Here is a 22721-nt window from a genome sequence, read left to right on the forward strand (position 1 = left end):
GCTTGCTGCTATTCTAAGCACTTTACTAATAGGAACTGAAATTCTCCCCACATGATGGGTATTACCATTATTCCTAATTAACAGGTATGGTAAACTGAGGCCCACAGTGGGTGGGTAACCTGTCACGATCACATAGTTAGAGGAGAGCCTGGCTCTGCCCTTTGCCACTTACGGCCCCTCCTGCCTCCATCCAACCCTTCCTCCAGTCCTCTCCCTCAAGAACTTTCTTACAGGCTGTGTGTGACATGTCAAAGGTCTCTCCTTACCCCTCACTATGGAACCAGAACAGGGCTGTGTGAGACAGACCTGGGTTCTACCTGGACCAGAGACTTTGCCTCTAAGCCCATTTCTTCATTGGTAGGTTAGAGGTCCAGATGGCCTCAACCTGGACAGGCTGTTGTGGGGTCCCGCAGGGGTAGGACCTTGCATCTAAATGTGGAGACACCATGGACTGGGCCTGCAGCCCTCGTCTTCTGCAGAGTGGCCTCAGTCATGTAACTATCCGTCTGTGTCTCATATGGAGTCGCCGGGAGACTTAAAGGAACACCAGACCCTGGCATGGAGCCTGGTGCACACTTGGTGCTTCCTACAGGACTTACTTTTTTCTCCCCCCAATTCTTCCACGATGAGTAACATTATTGGAAACTTCCTGAGCCAGGCCCTGTTGTAAGCGGCCACGTTTATGAACTCGACTGTTGTAGTAGTCGTGGCTCGCAAAGCAAAGTCCCTGAACAAGCACCATGAGCATCCCTGGGAACTTGCTGGCAGTGCAGACCCTCCGCTCACCCCAGATCTGCGGGCTCAGAAACTCTGCGCGTGGGCTCTGGCACTCTTTCAATAAGCCTCCAGGAGATTCTGGTGCAGCTCAAGTTGGAGAACTAGTCACTTCCAAGAACGCTGGGAGACAGGTGCCACTCTTATGCCCGTTGCACAAAAGGGGAGACCAAAGCTCAGAGGGCTTGACCCCGCTCCGTGTTACATGACTGCTAAAAATTAGGAGTAGAACTTGAACTCGGGCCTCCAGGCGCCTGACTCTGTCCTCACAGCCTGGCACTGGACTCTGATGACACAAGGCTTGTGGAAGATGCTAGAGAATCCCAGATCGTGTCGGTGACTTAGGCCCCAGAAAATGGACCAACCCCCGCCCCCCGCCCTTCTAGTGCAATGGGAGGCTCCCACCCGCTCCCAGGGACCTCACAGGCACAGCCACAGCCATTTCCAACCCTTTATTGGGGCTCTGTCAGCCCCAAATAAATATAATACATTAAACCCAGAGCTGAGGGCATCGTGCACCCCAGAGGCACCCCCCACAACCCCAGCTGGGCAAAATAAGTTAGCGGGGGGCCTGCCGAAGGCCAGGCCAGCTCCCTGGCTAGGCAGGCGATGGCAGCTGGACTCGCACACGCTGATCTAAAGTGCATCTCGGTTCTGTGGTCCCCATGTCTGTGTGGCCCCCGGCTGGGCCACTGGGAGGGGCGGGCGGGAGGCTCCCGGCGCTCACACCGTGCCAGCAGTGGCCGCCGAGGCTCTGTGTCCATCTGTCCGTTAGGGGGGTCGGCCACATGGCTGGGTGTCCTCAGGAGAAGCTGTCGTCGGGCCGTGGCTGGGAGTCGAAGGGCGGGTCTGAGACCGTGATGCCTTGATGCAGCTTCTCCAGAGAGAACTTCATCTGGGAGGAGGAAGTGGGCAGGGCAGGGGGTGAGTACCGGCAGGGGTGACGTTCCTCCCCTTCACGCAGTTGAGGGACTGGGCAGGGTCCAGAGAGGCCACATCCCCTGCCAAGGTCACCCTGTGACAATAGTGGAGCCACACTGCACCCAGTTTAACTTCCAAGGTGCTGGAGATGGAAGGGGCCCAGGTGGCCCAGGTTCAAGTTGCAGCTCTGCTACGTACCGGGTAGCCTCGGGCAAGCCCCTTAACGGTCCCAAGGTCCCTCCGCTGAAAGACGGGTCAGTCACAAACCTGCTTCACAGGATTATTTCAGGGATCCGATGGGCAAACACCTGGCACTTGGCACACAGGAAGCGCCTGATACACATCGGCTACTCTTATTCTCCGCTGTGTGACCTTGAGCAAGTCCGAACTTCTCAGACCTTAGCACCCCCATCTAATAGATGGGGAATAACAAGAGCATCCCTCTCATAGGCTGGCCACGAAGAGCAAATCAGTGGGTCACAGCAGCACATGGAACAGCCCAAATCAATCTGTGGCTGCTGCTAACAAGTCTATGAAGTTGACCCTGTGCCCTCGGCAGTTAAGGGAGGAAAATAATGGGAATTTAACTCAGGATGGGGAGGCCCTGCCATCCCTCTCTGTGAGCGATGTGACCCCAGCCTCAATGCCTTTCCACCCTGTTCTGCACGGCCCTTCCTAGCACGAGCGTCTCCCTGCAAGTATGACCTCAGGGTGCAACGAGGCCCCTAGACGCGACTCCATATCACGGTCTACGGTGACCACACGTGATTTCACCATTACCCGCCAACTTGGGCTCTGATACCCTTGGGCGTCCAGCCAATACCAGCCAGCTCTCGGCTTCCCACACACCCCCCTCCCACCTAAGGCACTAATCCAGGACCTGACATTTATGCTGACCCACCACCACATGAATTGGGCACCTACTGTGCGCAGGCACTGGGCTCACACTAATGACAGCAAACACGTGTACGGCGTTCACTCTGAGCTTGACGTTGTTCATACGTGAACTCACTTGATTTTCACAACAGTCTTTGAGGGAACAGCTCACCATCGTCCCGCTCGCAGAGGAGGAAGCCAAGGCTGGCAACGGTGAAGTCACTCGCCCAAGGTCACACACCAGAATCTGAACCTCAACATCTGAATAGATGCTGCCACCATACTAGAGACAGCGTCTGGAGCAACCCCTTCTGGAGATCTGACCCCAGCATCCTCTGGAGAAACTCTTTCCCACCTTCACGTGACCCTAGTCACCCCGCAGCGGCCGTGGGGTTCAAGGACCAAGCCTCGCCTACCCCCGGCCTCTGTGACTGGCTCAGGGACGGGCCTGTGACCCTAGCAGCCAGTGAGAATGAACGCTTTCCTTTACATGTCAGCCTAGAGCTGCAGGTACCACCCTGGTCAAGGGTGGGAGGGGAGGATGCCCAAAACAAAGCCAGCCCTGGGGGTGAACAGAGTCAAGAGATGGAATGAGGGTGGCTGGATCCAGCCATGCCTGAGGTCAGACACCCGTGGATATTTTTCCTAGGACGAGGGCCAATTCTTCGATTTGTCCAGCAACCCTGGGAGCTGGGGACTATGAATGGCTTCCTCATTTTACGGAGGAAGAAACTGAGGCCCAGATGTGTCTGCCACATGGTGGGATCTGACCACAGGGCCCTTCGGCCCCAAAGCCGCACCTCGTCTAGGAGCTCCACGGAAGCCCTCAGGATCTGCCTCCACTTGTGCACCTCGACGCTGTGGAACTGCTTCTGCAGGGCTAGGATCTCCGCCCACTCCGTGGCCGTCTGGGGGAATTTGCTGTAGGGGATGCAGGGCTTGAGTGGGGCGGTCGTCTTTCCCACCCTACCCAAGTTCCCAACCCCCTCAGGCCACCCACTCACCCCTTGGCCAGGGCCAGACTGTGCCAGGACTCGAAGGTATGGGCCGTCCTTTCCAGAGACCAGAGGCGGTAAAAGAGGAGGACATTGAGGGCGATGAGGACGATGAGGCTGAGGGCAGGGGTCAGAGGTCAGAGGTCAGAACCAGCACGCAGACACTCCCATAAGTCAGCACCCACACAACCCCACCTCGAAGAGCACCACAATTACCCCCTTCTCAGAGGAGAAAGTGAAGGTTCAGAGAGGGTGAGAGACACGCCTAGGGTCACACAGTCCACAAGCAGCAAAGTCAGGGTTCAAATCCGGGCCTGACACCCACACCCCCTAACTTGCACAGCAGGCTGCCTCACTGGGAGAGCTGGGGGCACTGAGTGGGGAGAAGGGGCTGCGGCTGGGACTGAGGCGAGGGGTGCCAGGGATGCGGGATGCGGGGCCCTACCTCACACAGATCCTGAGGCGGCAGCAAGGGGGAGACAAAGAGGTGAGAGCCGCCCAGCCCTGAGAGCCGCCCCGCCCCTCCGGAAGCATGCTGCACTGCCCCGCTCTGGACTGCCCGTGCTGGGAAACTGAGGCCCAGAGTGTGTGACCAAGCTGACTGTCACTCCCCAGGGTCTGCTGGGAGCTCAGACCTCACTTCCAGGTCCTCGGAGTGCCCTGCCCCCCACGTCCCCTACCGCCCCCCAGGCCTTTGTGCACATTAGCGTCTCAGCTCAGGAATCCTCTACTGTCCCAGGAAGCCTTCCCCTGCCTCCCACAGCTTTCCCGTCCCGGCCCTGTCCCCCAGCACTCTGGCCTGGTGTTAGGCCCGTTAGTCACTACCGTGTCCCCAGTGTCACCCAGGTTAGGGTTGGGTACAGAAAGTAGGAATGAGATGTGTCAGTGACAGTGCTCCTTTTCCGTATCTCTCCTGGAGCACCTCATTCCACCTCCTTTGGGTGCCTGCTCCCCCAGAATGCCCTCCCTGCCCCCTGGGCAAGGGCAGGCCCTTCCGACCTCCCAGAGCCCCCAGGGCTTCCCTCTTCCAGCAGGACACGCTTCTCCATGACCCACTGAGCAGCACACTGTGTAAGGAGCTCTGGGCACCTTCCAAACATCCTCTCCTTTCGTCTTTGCCGGGCTAGGAGGTGTGCCCATGCTCCCGCTTCAGGAGAGGCCCAGAGAGGCCAGGCACCTGCCCGATGTCACACAGCCAGAATACAGATCCAGGCCTGGGTGACCCCAAAGCCCGAGCCCCTTACTCACACGACGCTGATGAGAACAAGGGCGCTGGGGATGCCTGCCCCGGGGCCCTGGTCCACGGACGGTTCCGAGAAGCGCGAGCTGAGGGAGCCTGAGGAGAGCACCACGGAGTCAGACAGACCCATCTCGGCATGACCCCCCCAAGCCCCGCTCCTCCGCCTGCCCTGCCCAGGCCTGAGGGGACACACCCGAGGTGTGCATGCCAGCCCGGGCACAGGGGTCAGGGTCCGGGTGCTGGGGCCCATCGCCGTGACCCCTCCAGCTCAGGGGCCGCTTCCGCCTCCGCAGGCCTGACAGCAATCCCCGGGCATCCTTCCCGCCTTCCTCCAGGGACAGCTTCTCGGCTTTGGCAAGCTCTCGCTCTGTGGACACAGGAGAGGCCTCTGCACGGCTGCCCCTCGCCAGGCTCCGAGCCCGTCCCTGCCCTGGCCAACCTCCGGCCCCTACCCAGGTGGTGGAAGTAATCTTCGATGCCACTCCACGAGTTCTTCTCGATGAGTGACTTCACAAGGCTCCAGGGCTGTTTCCGGTAGCGGATCTCAGAGGACACCCTGGGGTTGGGGAACAGGGCGAGGGGGTCGGGGTCTGACTCCAACCTCACAGCCCCACTCCCCAGGGGGAGCTCTCCTTCCACCAATTCAGAGAGGGCCGGTCGTCACCCATAGACACACACCTTGACAAGTCTCCCGACCTTCGCAGCGCCCACCCACGCCGGCAGCTGACCCCGCACCTCCTTCCCGACTCTTCCATCCTGCCGCTGTGCCCCAGCTCCACACGGAGTCTGAGACAGCTCAGCACATCCCACTCCTGATCTTCCCCCGAAACCTATTCCTCCCCACCTTCCCCATCACAGTCAATGGCAGCTTCATCTTTCTATTGGCTCAGGCTGGACACCCCCAGGTGCTCCTGACACGTCTCCCCAGGAGAAGGGATTGTCTGGTTTGCTGCACCCCCACCGCCTGGAACAGTGCCGGGCACAGAGCACATAACCCACAGCCAGCAAACAACTAAACCGATCATCGTGCACTCAGCCACTCACTCGCCTCCGGCTCAAACCCCTTCCACGGATGGGGGAGAGGTCCCCGGGGCTGCCCTCGTCTACCCTCCGCTGTTCAGGGTTCAGAGAACTCAGGGACCCAGAACGTCTGCTCCTCTGCGGTGGTAACCCACGTCGTGCTGCGGGCTCAGGGTGGAGACAGAAGGGCGGGGACCCTGGGAGCAGCAGGGTGGCCGGCGAGGGGCCAGGCCGCCGCTTACCGGAGTCGGGCCTTGTTCCGGGCAAGGCCCAGGATGCAGTAGCGGTGGGCAGTGTAGAAGTAGTCCTGGTAAGGGATGCCCTGCGTCAGCACCTCGGAGTCCACCACACATGCGCCTGCCTGCGGGCCGCGCCGGAACAGCGTCTGCGGGGACGAGGAAGGAGGAAGCGGTCAGGGGCACGCCACCCGGCCACGCCACCCAGCCCGCCGCTCTGCCTGGCCCACCTGTGTCTCCACCACGGAGGCGCTCTTGGGGCCCAGCGGGTTGCTGATGGGAATGGTGTAGGTCAGCACTCGGCGCTGGTGGCACTTGCTGTCCCCGCTCCAGGGACTCAAGGTCACATCTGGGGGAGGGAGGAACAGGATGAGACCATTCTCCAGTTTCTGCCCACAGGCCATAGGAGAAAGCCTTTTCGGGTAGTTCCGGTTCTCTCGGGACTTGCCCCCAAACCCACCCCACCTCCAGGCCCCCCACCTTGGTGTCTGCCCCACCTTCCTTCTAGACACCTAAAACTTCAGGTGTCGGTAATTCAGAGCTGGGACTTCTCCCTACACTTCTCACCCATGCTGGGGCCTTCTTGCAGCCTCAGCTTCCCTCTCTGTACCAGTCCAGGCTTCTCCCCTGAGCCTCAGACCCAGGGTCCTGTGACCTCCTGAACACCTTCTCTTGGAAGTTCTCCAGATACCTCACACCCACCAGGTCCCACGCTGGCTTCCGCACCCCCCTCAGCCTCCCCTCCTCTCGGGGTGCCATCGCAGGGGCAGCCCCATCATCCCCCAGGTTCCCCCCGGAGGCCTGGGCCTGCCCTGGACACTCCCTCCCCTGGGTATCCACTTGACGTCCTGAGCATTGCTCCTGCTTCGGCCCACCCCTGCCCACCCAGGGTCCCACTGCAGCCCCCGGGAATTTCTGGCCTCTGTCTCCACCTCTGAGGTCCAGGGGGTAGCTTCTTAAAGCCAAGCGTGTGCCCTGCCCCTAACCTGCCTAGAATACTCCCTGGCTCTCCAGGGCCTCTGGACAGAATCGGAGTTCGTCAGTCTGATGTCAGTCTCTCCGGGACATAAGCATAGTTTTGAAGACCGTGGGGCCCCAACTCAAGGCACAGTCTTACTCATTCTGCAGGGGATTTACATGGTTCATTTCCATGGACAGAGGAAAAAGAAACAGAGAGAAACTACCTTCTGACTAGCCCCTCCCCAGCCTGAATCTTTCAACTGGTCCCACAGGCAACCCTTCCACGTCACCTGGCGCTGGGGCTCCACCTCGCCACACCTGGCCACAGAGGCCCGGCCTCAAGGGACTCTCCCAGCGCCTGCCTCTGGTCTCAGGACCTCTGCAGATGCCTTGCTGGCCTCCTGGGTTTCTCCTCCATCTGCTCCCCCTTCCCCAGAAGAGTTCCTCCTTCAGGCCTTGGTCTCAATTTCACATCCTTCCAGCTGCTTTTCTGGATACCCCTCAGATCACAGCTACCCCTCTGACACTCACAGTCTCGGCACATCTGTGACTTATTTGTGTACCTATTTACCTTCGTTCTCACGAGATTCTCGAGTTCATCTGGCCTGGCCTCTGCACAAATCTGACAGACCGGGCACTAAAGGTGTGATCGTGAACTTGTATTTATTAAGCGCTTACTATATACTACCGTTCTAAGGCACTTTTCTAGCATTAACTCACGTAGTTCTTAGGAGACCTGGATACAACAGGTACTATTATCACACCCCCAACGTACACAAGAAGAAACCGAGGCAGAGAGGCTCGAAACCCGGCGCAAGGCCACTCAGCTAGTTAAGAGGCAGAGCCAGTCCGGTCTCACAGAATCTGCTTCTAAGCCCGCAAGGGCACCACATCTGCACAGCAGCCACCTGCTGTCTCCTGCTTCCTCCTCCCCACCCACGCCCCGTGCCTGCACAACCTCAGCCCCCTGACCTGTGAACTTGCACTGCTGCAGGAAGCCCTGCAGGAAGGGCGAGTCCGAGAAGAGCATCTGCTGGAGCCGCTCGGCACCCACGTGGAAGACTGAGTTGATGAGCAGACGGCCAGAGAGGTCAGGAAGCAGGGCGGCCAGGTCAGCTGGGTGACGGAGAAGGGCAGTGGATGATGCATTCCTCCCACCTCGGAGCGGCTCTGGGTGGCTGCCCCCTTCCACTCCCAGGCCTCGTACGGTGGACGGGCAGACCCACCCTCCAGGGCTGAACGCAAGTGGAGCGCCCACTGCTCGGCCCCTTTCAGCCACAGGCTGGCTTTAGGGTGGGCATGTGCCCCAGGGTCAGCCAGTCAGAGCCACCAGGATTGGTTCAGGGGTGGGCCTGGGCTCTCAGCCACAGTGATTGGCTCCGGGCTGGGCTTGTTGCCCAAGTTGGACCACACAGACCAACCCTAGAGGTTCTGGTGCAGCCCCTGGGAAAAGCGTGCTTTTTCTCAACTAGGCTTGTCTGGGGCGGGGCTGGGGCTCTCTGTGCCCCCACAAACACAGAAGCTACCTGTGAACGAAGCTGGCACAGAGAAAATGGAAATAGTCATAATAATAACAACAGCAGCAGCCAACACTAACGGGCCTGAGCTCTTTACGGATGTTAACTCATTTTAGCATCCTTAACACCAACCCTATGAAGTAGGTATTATTACTGCCAACCCCATTTTTCAGGTAAGTAAAATGAGTCTTGAAAGAGATTAAACAATTCGCCCAAGTTACATAGCTAGGAAGCCGTGTGGCCAGAAATTGGGCCTCGGCAATCTGGCTTCAGAGTCTGTGTTCTTATCTGCTCTGCTCTGCTGCCTTCAAAGCACCGCTAAAGACACACAGATTTCTAACACCGCCATCTGTATGCCTTACCTGCCTGCCCACCCCCTGGATTTCAGTCCCATGAGCCAGCAAATCCCTTGCTAATGCCAGCCTGTGTAAGGTTTATCACACATAACCGAAGAGAAGGACTCGGGCCACCTGTCTCACCTTCCTCCCCTGTGGACGAGGAGGAGTTACTCGTGTCTGTCAACAGTTCCTCACTGGGCAGCAGGTCCAAGGGGCCCAGGGAGGTGGGCCCATCAGGCGGGGTAGGCTCTGCGCTCGGGGGTTCAGCCACCGGCGTCACTGTCTGGCTGGAGGAGGCGTCGGGCTGGCTGTCTGTCTGCTCCTCCTTGTCCTCCTCTGCCTGCAGAGAAAGGGCTTAATCCAGCTTTGTCCCACCGCCATTCCAGCCCGAGGGCCCCCGTGTACCTACACTGGCCATAAGGACTCAGTGCTGTAGGGAAACCAACGCTGGAGGGTCACGTGGGCACGTAAAGCTTCCAGCTGAGCATGTCACAAGGGGCCCTGGGGCTGCCCGGATAAGGGCCCCTCTCAGTCCCTACCAGGCCCATCTTGGGTGACTGGGCCATAAGCCTTCTGATGCCCCTCCTGCCCACTGGTCCATCCTGTCCATGCCTTGTCTCCTACTTCATCTGTCCATCTGTAAGTCCATCTGTCCATCCGTCCCTTGCTTCTTCTGTCTCTTAGCTTTTCCCTGTCTGTCTGCCCTTGAGCTGATCGCTCTCACTCCCCGTTTTCTTTGCCATCTTTTCAGGTCCATCCCATCCCTCCATCCATCCCCTCCCCACTGCCCCCCTCAGTCCGTCCCTCTCCCTGACACCACCACCCCCCTTCCCCTCTCTCGCCATCAGCATCCTCTCTGTCCCCCATCCTCCGCTCACCCCGTGGTCTGCATCGCTGCTGGCCCGGGAAAGGTTGGGGGTGACGCGGCCACGGCGTGAACCCACCGGGCTCGGCTCCTGGCTATTGTCAGCTGCCCCAGAGGGGGTGATGTCACTCAGGGCGATCACATCTCCCACTTCCTTGGGGTTCCTGTGGGGTAAAGGAGGGTGTGAGATGTCTATATCTCTGAGACCCCCCACACCCTCCTGGTCGCCCGGACCGTACACCCACCTCAGTCCAGCCAGGACTCCCAGGAGCTCTGCACACAGCCCCTTCTGTCTCCCCCCACCCCAGGAGCCAGCCACCAGCCTCTGACTCACCCCAGACCGTTCAGCTGCAAGGGGCAGACGTAGTCCTCATCCTCGCTGGTGAGGCCCAGCTCTGAGCCGTAGCACTGATGCACCAGGTGCCAGAGCTCGCGGGGACTCAGCGTCTGGGCAGGCAGGACATGGGGTTGGCCTGAGTTTCCCTGGGCCCAGAACCCTTGTTACCCCAGTCCCCACCAGCCCTCCGACGCGGCGCTCCCCCGGCGTCCACAAGGGGGCAGCCCTCACCCAATCTGGCTCCAAAAGGTCTGGCACCAGGAGCCAGGGCCATCTGGACTTTCCCCCTGGGTCCTCACGATACTCCCGCGTCTACAGGTTAGCATCCCCAGACTTACAGAGGAGAATATGGGGGCCCAGGGAGGGGAAACCACGCGCTGAGGTCACACAACTGACTGGGGGCGACCCAGGGATTCAAACCCAGCCGGACCCCAGAGCCAACGCACCCTCCGCCAGGCCATCCTGCCCCTATCTTCCTTAGTGCTCCTGGCCAGAGCGGCAAGGCCGACAATGAAATGGTAGTAAAAAGTTAAGAGCAGCAGCAGCAGGGGCGGCCATCCACTGAGTTGTTACCAGGCGCCAGGCACTCTTCCAACCCCCTCCCGCGCACTCACTGAATCTTTAAAAACAATTCTGTGAAGCGCTAACGCCGTCAGTTTAAGGCAATGACGCTGAGGCGCAGAGGTGCTCAAGTGGCGGGGCTGAGATGGGTCCCGGGGAGGGGCCGGTCTGGCACCCTGGAGCTAACCATTGGACGGGTCTGCCCCACAAGAGCTGACCCGACTGAGCACGGATTCTGGGCTCAGCCCTGGAGCTCTGAAGTAGGGACTGTCCCTATCTGAAGGGATTCAGCGACCTGCTGGTCACTCAGCTCCTCAGGGATGGGGCTGGAATCCCAGCGCTGGCAGGCTGGCTCCAGGCCCTGAGCTTTGAAGCCTCCTCTGCCCCCACCCTCCCTGGAGACCCTGCCGCCGCACTGTCCCTCCCCAGGCTCCTACTCCAGCACCCTGGCCCCTGAGGACGGGTGTGGCTAGAGCCACCCCAAGGGGACAGGACAGGAGTGCAGCCAGAGAAGCAGGCTTGGCCTTCTGGGGTGCCGCAGGCCAGCAGGAGCAACCTACTCGACACCTATCCACCCTCCCTCCCTGCCAGCAGAACCCCAATGTGTTTGGGGTGAGAATCTTCCCCACCCCTAGGGATAAATTATAACTGGCTTACATCAAGTTTTCCATCTTTCCTTTGCAACTGAGGGTGGTCATGCCACCCAGTTCTAGCCAAAGAAGTGCAGAGCCCCCCTTTAAAGGGGGTTTTCCCTCCCTGATAAAGGAAAGTCCCCTTTCTATCCACCTGTTTCTCCTTCACATCTGGGACACTCACGTGAGGGCATGATGCCTATAGCTGTAGCAGCCATCTTGCAACCACGAGGCAAAAAGCATGTGGACAAAACATCAATATGCAGAGGGTGATAGTACGGAGGAACAAACAAGAGCTTGGGTCCCTGATGACATGGGGGAGCCCTCAAATCCACCCTGGACTGCCTGCCTCCAGACCTCTAGTTACATGAGCGTCAGCTGGATATAGAACCTAACCGCAACAGGTCAGAACCCCAGCTCTGCCACACAAAAACCCTTGTGGCCATGGGCAAGTCTATCGCTCCATGCTTCGCTGGTGAAACAGGTAATAACCACGCTGCCTCGTAGGGTGGTTGTGAAGATAAGGTGAATTAATTCATGTAATGCTCAGATCAGCGCCTGGCACCCAGTAGCACCATAAGTATTAGCTGTTATTATTACTTTATGAACTCAGTATCTGTTTGCTTAAAGCATGTTTGGTTGAGTTTTCAGTTACTTGCAGTCGACTATATCCTACGTAAACTCATGCAACCACGGTAGGCACTGTGGGAGGGTCTGCTCAGGCTGGCGCACAGCAGACCACCAGAAGGCGGGAAGTCCAGGGGCACCTGGGAGGCTCGGTCGGTGAGGCGTCTGACTCCTGATTTTGGCTCAGGTCATGATCTCACGGTTCGTGGATTCGAGCCCCGCATCGGGCTCTGTGCTGACAGCTCAGATTGGGATTCTCTCTCTCCCTCTCTCTCTGCCCCTACACCGCTCTTATGTGCTCACTCTCTCTCTCAAAAATAAACTTTAAAAAAAAAAAGAGAGATGGGGTAAGTCTAAAAGCCCTTACTCAAAACCTGTGGGGCAAGATGTAATTCAAAATTAAGCAGTTTGGGGGTTTAAAAAAGCTAATACAGTGCCTATACTGTATATAGCAATACGGTACCGATAACAATAACTGTATTATGCTTAGTATTCAGTACGGTATATACCAAAGGTTCTCAAAGTGTGGTCCAAGGATTTCTGGGGGTCCCCAAACCCTTCCAGGAGATCCATGACACCAAAATTATTTTCGTAAGTATGTTAAGTGTTACTAGCAATATGAGATGTTACTCGCTTTTGTCACTGTTATTCTCATACTGGTACACGGTGGAATTTTCCAGAGGCTACATGACATGGGATGCTGCCTTTTTCCAGGGGCCAATGCAATATGTGCTCCTGTATTCTTGTGTTTGAGAATTCCCCAGTTTCCATTTCTAATACAGTAAATATTGGTAGACATAGCCCACCTAAACAAAAGCTCTTTGGCGTCCACAATTATTTTAAAAGAGTATAAAAGGTTCCTGAAGCCCTACAGTTTGAGAATCACTGGTATATTCTATATTGGATAGATATTATAACTTTATATTGAATTCCAATTATACCTAAGGTGCACCCCAGTCATGCACATTAATATTTTTTGTCCTGAAACACATGAACAGTCACACTGAGATAAATGGAGGCCTGAGCTATACAAGAAGCACATGCGGCCATTTAAGTATAAATGAATTACAACTTAAAATGCAGACATTCAGCTACACTATCCACTTTTCAAGAGTTCAATAGACACATGTGGCCAGTGGCTACCATATTTTGACAGCATGGATGGAGAATACTTTCATCTTAGCAGAAACTTCTATCAGTGCTGATACAGACTACAAATAACCATGCTAGCTCAAGTGAGGTTTTGCAGCCACACATGCAAAGATACCTCCCTCAGCTGAGAGCAGTTTTGATTTGTGGACAATGAATAGTGAATAAAAGGCCATGGGTACGCGTACACGTGGGCAGGCCTGGCACTAGGGCCCGTGGTGGCCCCCTGGTGGAGTCCATAGATGCTGCAGGTACGGCAGGCCTGTGCCCATTCCCCAAGTTCTGGCCCTCCCGGCTCCATGATTTCCCCTAATCCCCCATCCAGGTCCCGTCCAGACCCACCTTTTCAAGCAGTGCATTCTGCCAGAGGCGGAAGATAAGGAGGAAGCAGCGGTCCCGGGCCCCAAAGGAGGTGAAGAAATGCTGCAGGAGAGAGAGGGGTGTGATGGGGTGGGGGACAGACATGGCCTGGATCTCCATCCTGATGCATCCGTTCATTCACCCCTTCATTCACTCCACAGAATGTTTATCCTATGCCCAGCTTGGCAGTGGACGATGCTGGAGTCACTGTGTTGAGGACACGGCCCCCGGCCCTGCCCCCGGAACTCACAGTCCAGGGCGAGAGACAGGTATGGCCCAAAGTGGTTGGGCTGTGATGGGGTGAAGCCCAGGGCACCTTCCCAGTCTCCTTCGGCTAGTAGGGGTGGTCACCCAATCCATGTTTGACCAACAAAACACAAAGGGGAGTCGGCTGTGAAGTCTTCCCACCGTTCCCTTCTCCCTTTCTGAGTCATTAGTGGGAGGCAGCCATCTTGGGACCATGAGGCAACAATCATCAGGACAGAATGGAGTGTCAGGGGAGGCTTCCAAGGATAGGGGGCATCTGAGTTGACAGATATGGGAACTCACGAGGGAAGAATTTTACTAATAATATTATCTCCGAGCAGCTGTGTGAAAGGACAGACTGACTATAGGGACTGAGACGAGGGGCTGATGTGGGGGTTCCAGGTCGGTGGTGATAGGAGCCCAGGCCAGGCCGGTGGAATGGCAAGGGGGTAAAGAGAAAGCAAGGGATCTGAGAGTTCAGGGTGCAGAATAAGCAGGGCTTGGGGCGGGAGGGGCTGGCTAAGACCAGTGACCACAGCCTCCCGAGCAGGTGGTCAGGCTCACCTTCTCGCTCTCAGTGCAGATCTGGATGGCATTGGGGATCAGCTTAGCGGTCTTTTCCTTCTTCAGACACGTCACTTCCTTCAGCTGGATGGAAATCTGAAGACGAAAGGCCAGTCAGAAGAGGCCAGGGCCCAGACCGCCCGGAGCCCCTCCTTGACCCTGAGTCGGCTCACTGTTGTTTCCCAGCGGAAGATGTTGCTGTAGAAGCAGATCCAGTTCTCAGAGAGGTAGAGGCGGCCCTGGAGGAGGATCTCGCGCTGCAAGGCACAGGAGTAATCTGAGGCGGCCGGGGGGAGAGACGGCAGACACCCGAGTCACACACGCTGTGCTGGCCAGCGAGGGCGGGGAGAGGCGCGAGGGCAGAGCTGGGAACCCAGGGCCCGGCCCAGCACTGGGTCTGGGCGTCAGGACTCACCCACAATGAGGCGTTCAGCCTCAGGGAGTTTGCTAAACAGTTTCCGGAAGTCCTCGTTCCGCTGTTTGTATGTGGGGCTCAGCATCTGGGGGAGTTTGGAAGGTGAGTACCCGGATGTGGGTTCACAGCCCTACTTCTGCCCCACAAAGCCCCCAGAAGCCCCTGAGTCTCCTCATCCCCAGACAAGCTCTCTGCAGTTTCAAGTCTAGCTCACGTCTGGCCTCCACTGCCCATAACCCAAAACTAACCATGACGAGAGCTGTCATTCGTGGATTTCCACATAAGCCAGGCCCTGCGCCAAGTACCCACCAGCACCACGGACTCTTAGGGAGTGTTCCCTCCAGCCTTGAAAGGTTGGGACAGTTTCTCAGGAAACAGGCCCGGAGAAGTTAAACAGCTCACTCAAGGTCACACAGGAAGTAAGGAGCAGCACAGAATGTGACCCTAGGTCAGCTGGCCCCCGCACCCACTCCTTGACTGCTACAGCCTGGGGCTCCCGGCCCAGCACCTGCCCCCCTCCCTCGCTCCCCTCCAGCAAGCCCCCTGCCCAGCACTTACACTGTACCAGCTCTGCATCTTCTGTAAGAGAAAGGAGCAGAGTCAGAATGAGCCCCTAACTCCCCCACCCTTCCACTTCTCTCCCCACCCGACCTGGGCTTGCACCAACCTTGCTATTGCGGATGAAGTTCCTGCTGCCCAGGCTCTGGGTGCTGGGGGTCCCAGGCACGCCACCCTTCTCTGAGGAGCTGTCTGACCCCTTCTCCACCATGGTGCCTGCTTCAGGCTCGGGTGGGGGCCGGCTTGAGGGCAAGAGCTGCAGCCGCTTACGGAGAGACGGGGAGCTGCTCGGCGTGCTCCGGCCGGAGTGGGGGGTGGTGCTGGGGGGGGAAAAGAGGGGCATCAGGGGGAAAAACAGGCTAGGTGCGGGCACAGGCTTATTTTAGGAGGCCACACACGAGCCCGCTGATCCCCACCCACAAATTTCTCTCCCCTTCTCGCAGGGTGACCGAGCAGTTTCCTAACTCTGCACCTCGGTGACTTCATCCGTGATCCAGGGGAGATAATACTTGTCCTCATCTGCTTGTTTGGACAGTCAAGTCAATCAACACGTATAAAGTGCTTTTAGTAGAGTCTGGCATATAGGGAGGTCTATTTTTAAAATTAACTTATCAATTCATTTGTAGGAACATTTATGGAGTAGCCACTTTCCAGTCTGTTGCTTCAGCTAAAAAGCCTAAGCGTCTTATTTTTCCTGTTCACTCTTCATTTCTCATCTATTAGCAAGTCCCACCTGCTCTACCTCCAAAATCTACTTCCGTTATTTCTATTATGCCCATTTCCCCTGCTCTAGCCCCCTAGCCCAGCCTCCACCCTCCCCCTCCCAGACACCACAGCAGCCCCCTGTCCCCATCCCCACCCCCCTGCAGAGGGTGAACCCGAGTCAGGTCAGGGACCTCCTTGTAAAGGCCGAGCCCCCCACCCCCTTGGCACCCAAGGCCCTGCTGTGGCCTGTCACACCCTCCACTCCAGCCACCCCAGCCTCCTTTTTTCCCTAAGCATCACCGACAGCATTCCCACATCAAGGCCCCTGCACTTCCGTTCCCTCTGCCCAGAACATCATTCCACAGCCCAGCCTAACAGACTCTGTCTTATTTGGCTCAAATGCTCCTCCTCCCCTGGGGGCCCAGCCCCCCGAAGCCCACCTCACACTACCTCAACTCTTCCTGTTGGCTTATTCGGTTTGCCTATTGTTGCCTCCAACTGTGTGGATTAAGGAGGTCTTGGTTGCCGCTGTGTCCCTGGCACCCAAAACTGTACCCAGCACGCAGTGAACTCCCAACAAACAATGGTGACTACCCGAACGATCTGTGCACCGGCTGGAGCGGGAGCAGCAGAGGGACACTTGGCTCTGTACCAAGACTCCGGCAAGCTCTCTGTATCATTACTTATTCCTCCGGCAACCCTGTGCACGTGACACTATCACCATCCCTGCTTTACAGAGGAAGAAGCTGAGGCATAAAGCAGCAAACCACTTGTCCAAGGAAACACGGCTGCTTCTTTAAAAAAAAATTTGGCGGGGGTGGGGGGAGTGGCGGGGGGGGGGGGGGGGGCAGGGAGAGAGAGAATCCCAAGCAGGCTCCACACTGTCTGTGCAGAGCCCAGTACGGGGCTCGACCCCACCAACTAGGAGATCATGACCTGAGCTGAAATCAAGAGTCGGACACTTAACCGGCTGAACCACCCAGGGGCCCCTTGCACAGTTGCTTTAAGTCAGGGCAGGGTTCTACCTTGGGGCCTTCTATCTACTCCATCCCGAGTCCCTGGACCACTCGGGGCTCCTCAGACTTCCCTCTCTTGCCTCCAAGCCTCGGCACACGCTGTTCTCTCAGTGGAGACTGCCCTTTGCCTTCTTCGCCTAGTGAATTCAAGTGCATCTTCCAGGATTCTTGCTCACCACCCCTCCCTCCTGGACAGAGCCTCCCTGCTGTGCGTCCCCATTCCCACAGATCCCTGGCAGCTCCCATCCTTTCCCGAACCACCGCCCCACCGCCACTCTGCCTCTGCTTCCCCCATCCCAGCCCTGACTACTCCTGGACTGTCACTGCCTGGTGACAGCTCCATTTCCCCCACAGGTCCGTGAGCTCCCTGGTGGCCAGCCTGTTGTCCCGGTCACTGCTCTGTCCCCAGGATTGCTTGGACCAGGACCCAGGGTAGGCATTCATGTCACACTTGTGAATTTGTGGAAGAAAATTGTAAGTAAATAAATGAGATAGGTGGTGACCCAAGTGACTGCCGTTCCCCCTGGACTACTGGAGCTGGCTTCTCCCAGACCTCCCTGACCCCTACCCCCTTCCCGTGCCAGAGGGGGGCCTGTGAACACCTGAGTCAGGTGGGGACCCCCCGACCCCCCCGCCGTACCTGACTCCAGCTAAAAGCCCAGGGCTGGACCTTGTCATCAACCCGTTGCTCACGCTTCCCAGCTCCTGCCTTGGCTGTTCCCTCTGCCCAAACGCCCTTCCTCCCAGATGTCTGGAGGGCTCCTGAGCCTCCTCAGGTGTCTGCTCAGTGGATGCTTCTCCAAGTCTCAACTCTCTATTGAAATCACACTCCCCGCCTCTCCATCCTCCTCCTCCCTCTTCCTCTTTCTCCCCAGCCCTTCCCCCACTTGAACTTCTGGAATCTCTCTCTCCATGCTCCACAGGGGAAGGGGGTTTGTTTCCAGCTGCATCCCTACTGCCTAGAACTAGGCACAGTAGGTGCTCCAAAAGCATCTGCTCCCTGTGGACTGAATGAATGACTGACCCTCTCCCGCCCCTCAGGGAACCCAGATTCAAGCCAGTGTGAGACTTGCCCAACCCCTCAGCGACCCCCGGCCACTTGCTCCCTGCGTGACTTTGGGCAAGTGTCTGCACCTTCCTGTACTTCAGCTCCTTCCTGAATACAATGGGAGTAATAATAGCGTCCACCTCACAGGGTTGTCTGGGGGAGAAAGTGAGGTAATATACAGTTGACCCTTGAACAGCATGGGATTGAACTGCACGGGGTCACTTCTATGGGAAGTTCATTCAACAGATACAGTACACTCTTGTACATGTATTTTCTTTATGTTTTTTTTTTTTTCTTTTTAAGTAGGCTCCATGCCCAGGCTGGAGCCCAAGGTGGGGCTTGAACTCACAACCCCGAGATCAAGACCTGAGCTGAGACCAAGAGTCGGTTAAGACTGAGCCACCCAAGCGCCCCATTTTATGATTTTCTTAATACCATTTTTTCTAGGTTACTTTATTGTAATAATACAATATCGTAATAATATAATACAGTATATAATATACACAGTAAACAGAATAACGTGTTAATCGACGGTTTATGTTATCAGTAAGGCTTCAGATCAACAGGAAACTAAGTAGCTACGTTTTGGGGGAGTCAAAAGTTACACACCAATTTTCCACCGCGCGGCAGATCAGCCCTCCCTAACTTCTGTGTTGTTCAAGGGTCAAGCGCACATGAAGCCCAGCGCGTGGAAGGCACTCCGCTCTGATCAGTAGGGACTAGGACTAAAATGGAGGACAAGGACCGGCCATCGCCCCAGCGCACCTGTGTCCAAGATGCAAACGCTGACCCCGACAGGCACCATATAAACACCTCAGCCTGGGGCTCAGAGCCCAAACTGACCCCCAAGCTCCACCATTCACTAAGCATGCACTGAGCACGTGCCCTGTGCCAGGCACTGGGGACACAGAAGTGAGCAAAACGGATACCTTCCCTGCCTGCAGGGACCTGACATTCGGTTGGGGAACAGAGATGACCGACAAGAAAACGTGTAAACGAAGACGCTGATCTCAGACGCTGGTCTGTGCTATAAAGCAGCACAGCTCGCAGCACCGGCAGAGCAGGAAATTGTGAGAAATGCAGATTCGGGGACCCAGGACCCACCTCCAGGTGGGGCCCAGGAGACTGGTGCATGTTCAAGTTTGAGGACCACAGAAATAAATGAGGGCTAAGTGGGCGGGTGGGTGGAGTGCGGGGCACACTTGAGCTGAGCCTGAGGACAAAGGGCAGCTCTGGCAGGGGAAGACTGTTTTAGGGACAGAAGCATGGAGTTCAGGGACAGGACAGAGCCTGGCAGGTCTGAGGAGGACTGAGGTGGCCAGCGGGGCTGGGGAAGGAGGACAGGAGGGTACAGGCCCACCTGCAGGACGCGAACCTTGGTCAGGAGCTCGGGCTTCACCCTGAGGGCACTGGTGAGCTATGCAAGGGTTCTGAAGGAGGGGGTGACCGCATTCCTCCCCTGCCTCATTTTCTCACCTCTCTACCCTAAAATGCAGACCCTCTCCCCTTGTCCTACCCTCCCACAGCCCCAGGTCTAGGGGGCTGGTCCTTAGGACTAGGCCAGTAACAGGTCCAATAACACACAGACGGGGCAGGTCTCTCACCCCCAGATGTGGCTCTTCGTAGGAGGAAGAGGAAGTGCTTGAGGGCAGGCACAGCCCTGAGGCTGCCCAACCAGACAGGCTGCAGCAGAGGGAAGGGAAGAGCCCGTCGTGGCTGAAGGACCGTTGGCGGGGGGAGGGGGCAGGGACTCGGAAGAGAACCGGGTTTTGCCCCTGCAGATACGGACTTCCTGGACCTAAACAGCCCTGAGCTCTCGTCACAGAGGAACAGACGCACACGCAGGTGTGCATAAAAGGGAAACCTGGTGTGGGTCCCACACAGCCAGCATCACAGGCAACCGTACTTCCCCACAGTGCAAGAAGTCTCCCCCACCCCACACCATCCCAGTCACGTATGCACACACACCACGGAGTCACAACCGGACACACAGGCAACTTACAGTGACACCTGGAGCCCACACACGGCAGCGGTATCAGGGTGTGTTACCCTCACGCAGGACCACAGTGTGCCAGCACTGACACACGCAGCTGCAGCATGACAAGCGCGCTACGGTCACAAAGTCCCAGACGTCACACACACACACATGCATGTGCGTGATGCATACATGCAGCTGCAGAGGGTCACAGAAACCATAGAAAGTCCCGGATAAATTACAGGCACACATACAGCCACGAGAAAGTCTCAAAGAGGTGAAAGCAACAGCCGCAGAGGAACAACGTCAGTAAATTTAAGTCACAGGCTCAGCTCGACTCTCCTGATGTTCACCAACTGGTGGGGAAGACAAAGGGAAGGCCTGCTCTAACGTGGCAAGGGATGGAAGTGCCAGCTATGTCACCGCCAGAGAACCCAGACACTCACAAAGCCATGAAGGACCCAGGAGGTCATGGCCACATCTTAATAGCACAGTGGCCAGGTATTGAAATAACGTGTGGGATGTGCTTTCTCAACTGCAACAGGGGAACAATGCCAGGTCTCACTGCTCCAGAGGGTCAAGGGTACACCCCAGGTCTCAGGAAAAAGGGTCCCAGGCCCACTAAAAGCCACAAGGGATTTCTTCCTCTTGCTCTTCACACACATAAAGCCCCAGAGTGTCTCAGCTGGACACACAAAGCCTAGGCACACGCAAAACTGTCACATATGAATACACTCTGGAACCTTCACACAAAGATGGAATTAGAGGTAAGTTACAGGCACAACCCCCCAACCCCAGGGGGAGCCAGCCACACATGCCAGGCCCCAGACACACAATGTCACATGTGGACACACACAGGTAACTTACATTTGTACAAAGAGCTAATGCATTCAGAGATGAATTACAGGCACACAGACAGAAAGTGACAGCTGGAAGCACCGTCCCAGACACGTACGCACACACACCACAGAGTCCCAACTGGACACACAGGCAACTTACCGTGACACCTGGAGCCACAGATGAAATGAGAGGAGAATTTCACAGACACACACACTCAACCAGGGAGGAGCACAGCTGTCTGCACACGAGGAGACCCAGACACGCGTACACACACTCCAAAGTCACAACCAGATATGCATAGGTCCGACGGGATGTGATAATACTTCACACCCACACGACCACGGAAGGTCACAGGCACACACGCAGAGCCCCCCGACACACACTAGAGTCACTATCAGACATCCTCAGGGAACTTGCAGTAACACATGGAGCCACAGATGGAGTTTGACGTAAATTACACACACAGTCAAAGAGGATGCACAGTAGGGATACAGGCACGCGCACACACATTTCCAAGACACCTACGATTCATACTGGAAAACATACCGGGCCCAGGGAGTAGGAGGTCAATTCTGGGCCCGCAATCCCAGAGAATTTCAGGCACGAGGCCCCCACCATCGACAGTCCGAGGCTCACGGAGCCCCGCGACAGACAAGGGCGGTGGGAGGGGGCCCAGACCGGGAGGGGCTGCTCACGGGCCCGCCCGGGGGCTCGGTGGCCTGTGAGGGGGCCAGCGGGGTCTAGAGTCCGCCCAGCCTCCACCCCAGGCCCAAAGCCCGGGGTCGGCCTTGAGCTCACCCCTCACCTCCCGCGCCGCGGCCAGTTAGGCCGGGGCCCTCCCCGCAGGCCACGCTCCCCGCGGGATGAGCCCGGGACCCCCACCAAAGCCCCGCCACCCCGGCGCGTCGCGCCCCGTCGGTGACGAGCCAGCCCTGGAGCCTCCCCGCCTTCAGCGCCCTGCCCCCAGGGCGGCCCCGGCCCCCTCCCCGCCCCCACCCGGTCGCCCGCCACCCCCCACCTCGCCGACCCCGCGAGCCCCAACCCCCAGCCTCGCCTCCGACCGCGCTACCCGCAAGCCGAGCGCGCGGTGCCGCCGGCCGGCCGGCCGGCCCGGTCCTCCCGCCCGCCCGCCGCGCCCCGGTCCTTACTCAAACATGGATGCGGCGCGGCGGGCGCGCCCGGCCGCAGGGCACGGCCGGCCGAGCGGGGATGGGCTGAGCTGGGCGTCCCCGCGGGGCACCTGCCTCGCCTTCCGCGGCCGCCGCCCCCACCCGACCGCGCCGCCCGCCGCCCGCCGCCCGCGGCCCGCACAAAGGCCGGAGCCCCGGAGCAGCGGGAGCCGCCGCAGCGTCAGCTCACCCCTCCCTCCCCCGCCCCCGCCCCGTCGCGTCACCGCGCCGCCCCCGCCTGCGCGGGAAGGGGGGCGGTGCGGCCCAGAGGGAGGGCCCTCGGACCCGGGCGGGGGAGGGGCGGGAGGAGGGGCGCGGGCCGGCACCCGGCGGCGGGGGCTGGCCTAGGCCCGGGAGGCCCGGCGGGCGCCGCCAGGCCCGGAGCCGGAGGCCCGCGGCCAGAGTTGGAGATGCTGGGACGCGGAGGGGAGGGGGGTGCACCGGGGGAGGGAGGGCGACGCGGGGAACCGAGAGGAGCAGCTGGGACGCCGGAGATACCGAAACAGGAGAGAGGAAGAGAAAAGATAGAGACTGAGAATCGGAGGAGGCAGAGAAACGAACAGAGGAGAGAGAAGGATAGAAAGAGGAACAGTTGATTCAAAGGAAACCCCGCCATGGCAGTGCCTTGGCACTGGCTGCGACCCTCTCCTCTGGTACCGGGAAAGGGTCTTCGGCTCCAATTCTGCCCCCGGCCGGGAGCTGCCGGCCGCCCGGGGCGGAACCTGAGAGGTGGGACGAAGTTTCTGGGAAGCGGAGGGGTGGGGGCTGCGAGCACCG

The 22721-nt window shown here is 58.0% G+C and overlaps 1 protein-coding gene across 3 annotated transcripts; it reads right to left on the reverse strand.

Annotated features, from left to right (window-relative positions):
- Nucleotides 1-1211: 1211 nt before the first annotated feature.
- On the reverse strand, nt 1212-22139 carry LOC125918128 (protein Aster-A). 3 transcript variants are annotated; one of them, XM_049624172.1, is made up of 19 exons: nt 21924-22139; nt 15301-15511; nt 15192-15212; nt 14634-14718; nt 14392-14495; nt 14219-14314; nt 13391-13471; nt 10077-10189; nt 9756-9906; nt 9019-9217; nt 7995-8138; nt 6293-6411; nt 6069-6211; nt 5259-5362; nt 5000-5173; nt 4815-4902; nt 3576-3683; nt 3372-3492; nt 1212-1669 (listed from the first exon to the last, which is right to left on the reverse strand). In XM_049624172.1, exons 1-19 carry the CDS (start codon nt 21929-21931, stop codon nt 1577-1579), a joined length of 2163 nt encoding a protein of 720 aa, XP_049480129.1. In that variant the 5' UTR covers nt 21932-22139; the 3' UTR covers nt 1212-1576. The 3 variants fall into 3 exon arrangements, with proteins under 3 accessions (XP_049480129.1, XP_049480130.1, XP_049480128.1); XM_049624173.1 differs by lacking the exon at nt 21924-22139 and adding an exon at nt 21322-21744; XM_049624171.1 differs by lacking the exon at nt 21924-22139 and adding an exon at nt 16491-16694.
- Between the last annotated feature and the right edge of the window lie 582 nt (nt 22140-22721).

This window comes from Panthera uncia, unplaced genomic scaffold (genome assembly GCF_023721935.1).
Source record: "Panthera uncia isolate 11264 unplaced genomic scaffold, Puncia_PCG_1.0 HiC_scaffold_465, whole genome shotgun sequence".
Classification (NCBI taxonomy): domain Eukaryota; kingdom Metazoa; phylum Chordata; class Mammalia; order Carnivora; family Felidae; genus Panthera; species Panthera uncia.

Excerpts from the sequence above, each read along its gene's own strand:
- LOC125918128 (XM_049624171.1), bottom strand. The coding sequence starts at position 16,576 with ATGATACAGAGAGCTTGCCGGAGTCTTGGTACAGAGCCAAGTGTCCCT. Across the intron at positions 15,512-16,490 it reads CCGGTGCACAGATCGTTCGG|CACCACCCCCCACTCCGGCC; the intron begins GTAGTCACCATT and ends TTCCCCCCCCAG. Across the intron at positions 10,190-13,390 it reads AGAATGCACTGCTTGAAAAG|ACGCTGAGTCCCCGCGAGCT; the intron begins GTGGGTCTGGAC and ends CTGCCTGCCCAG.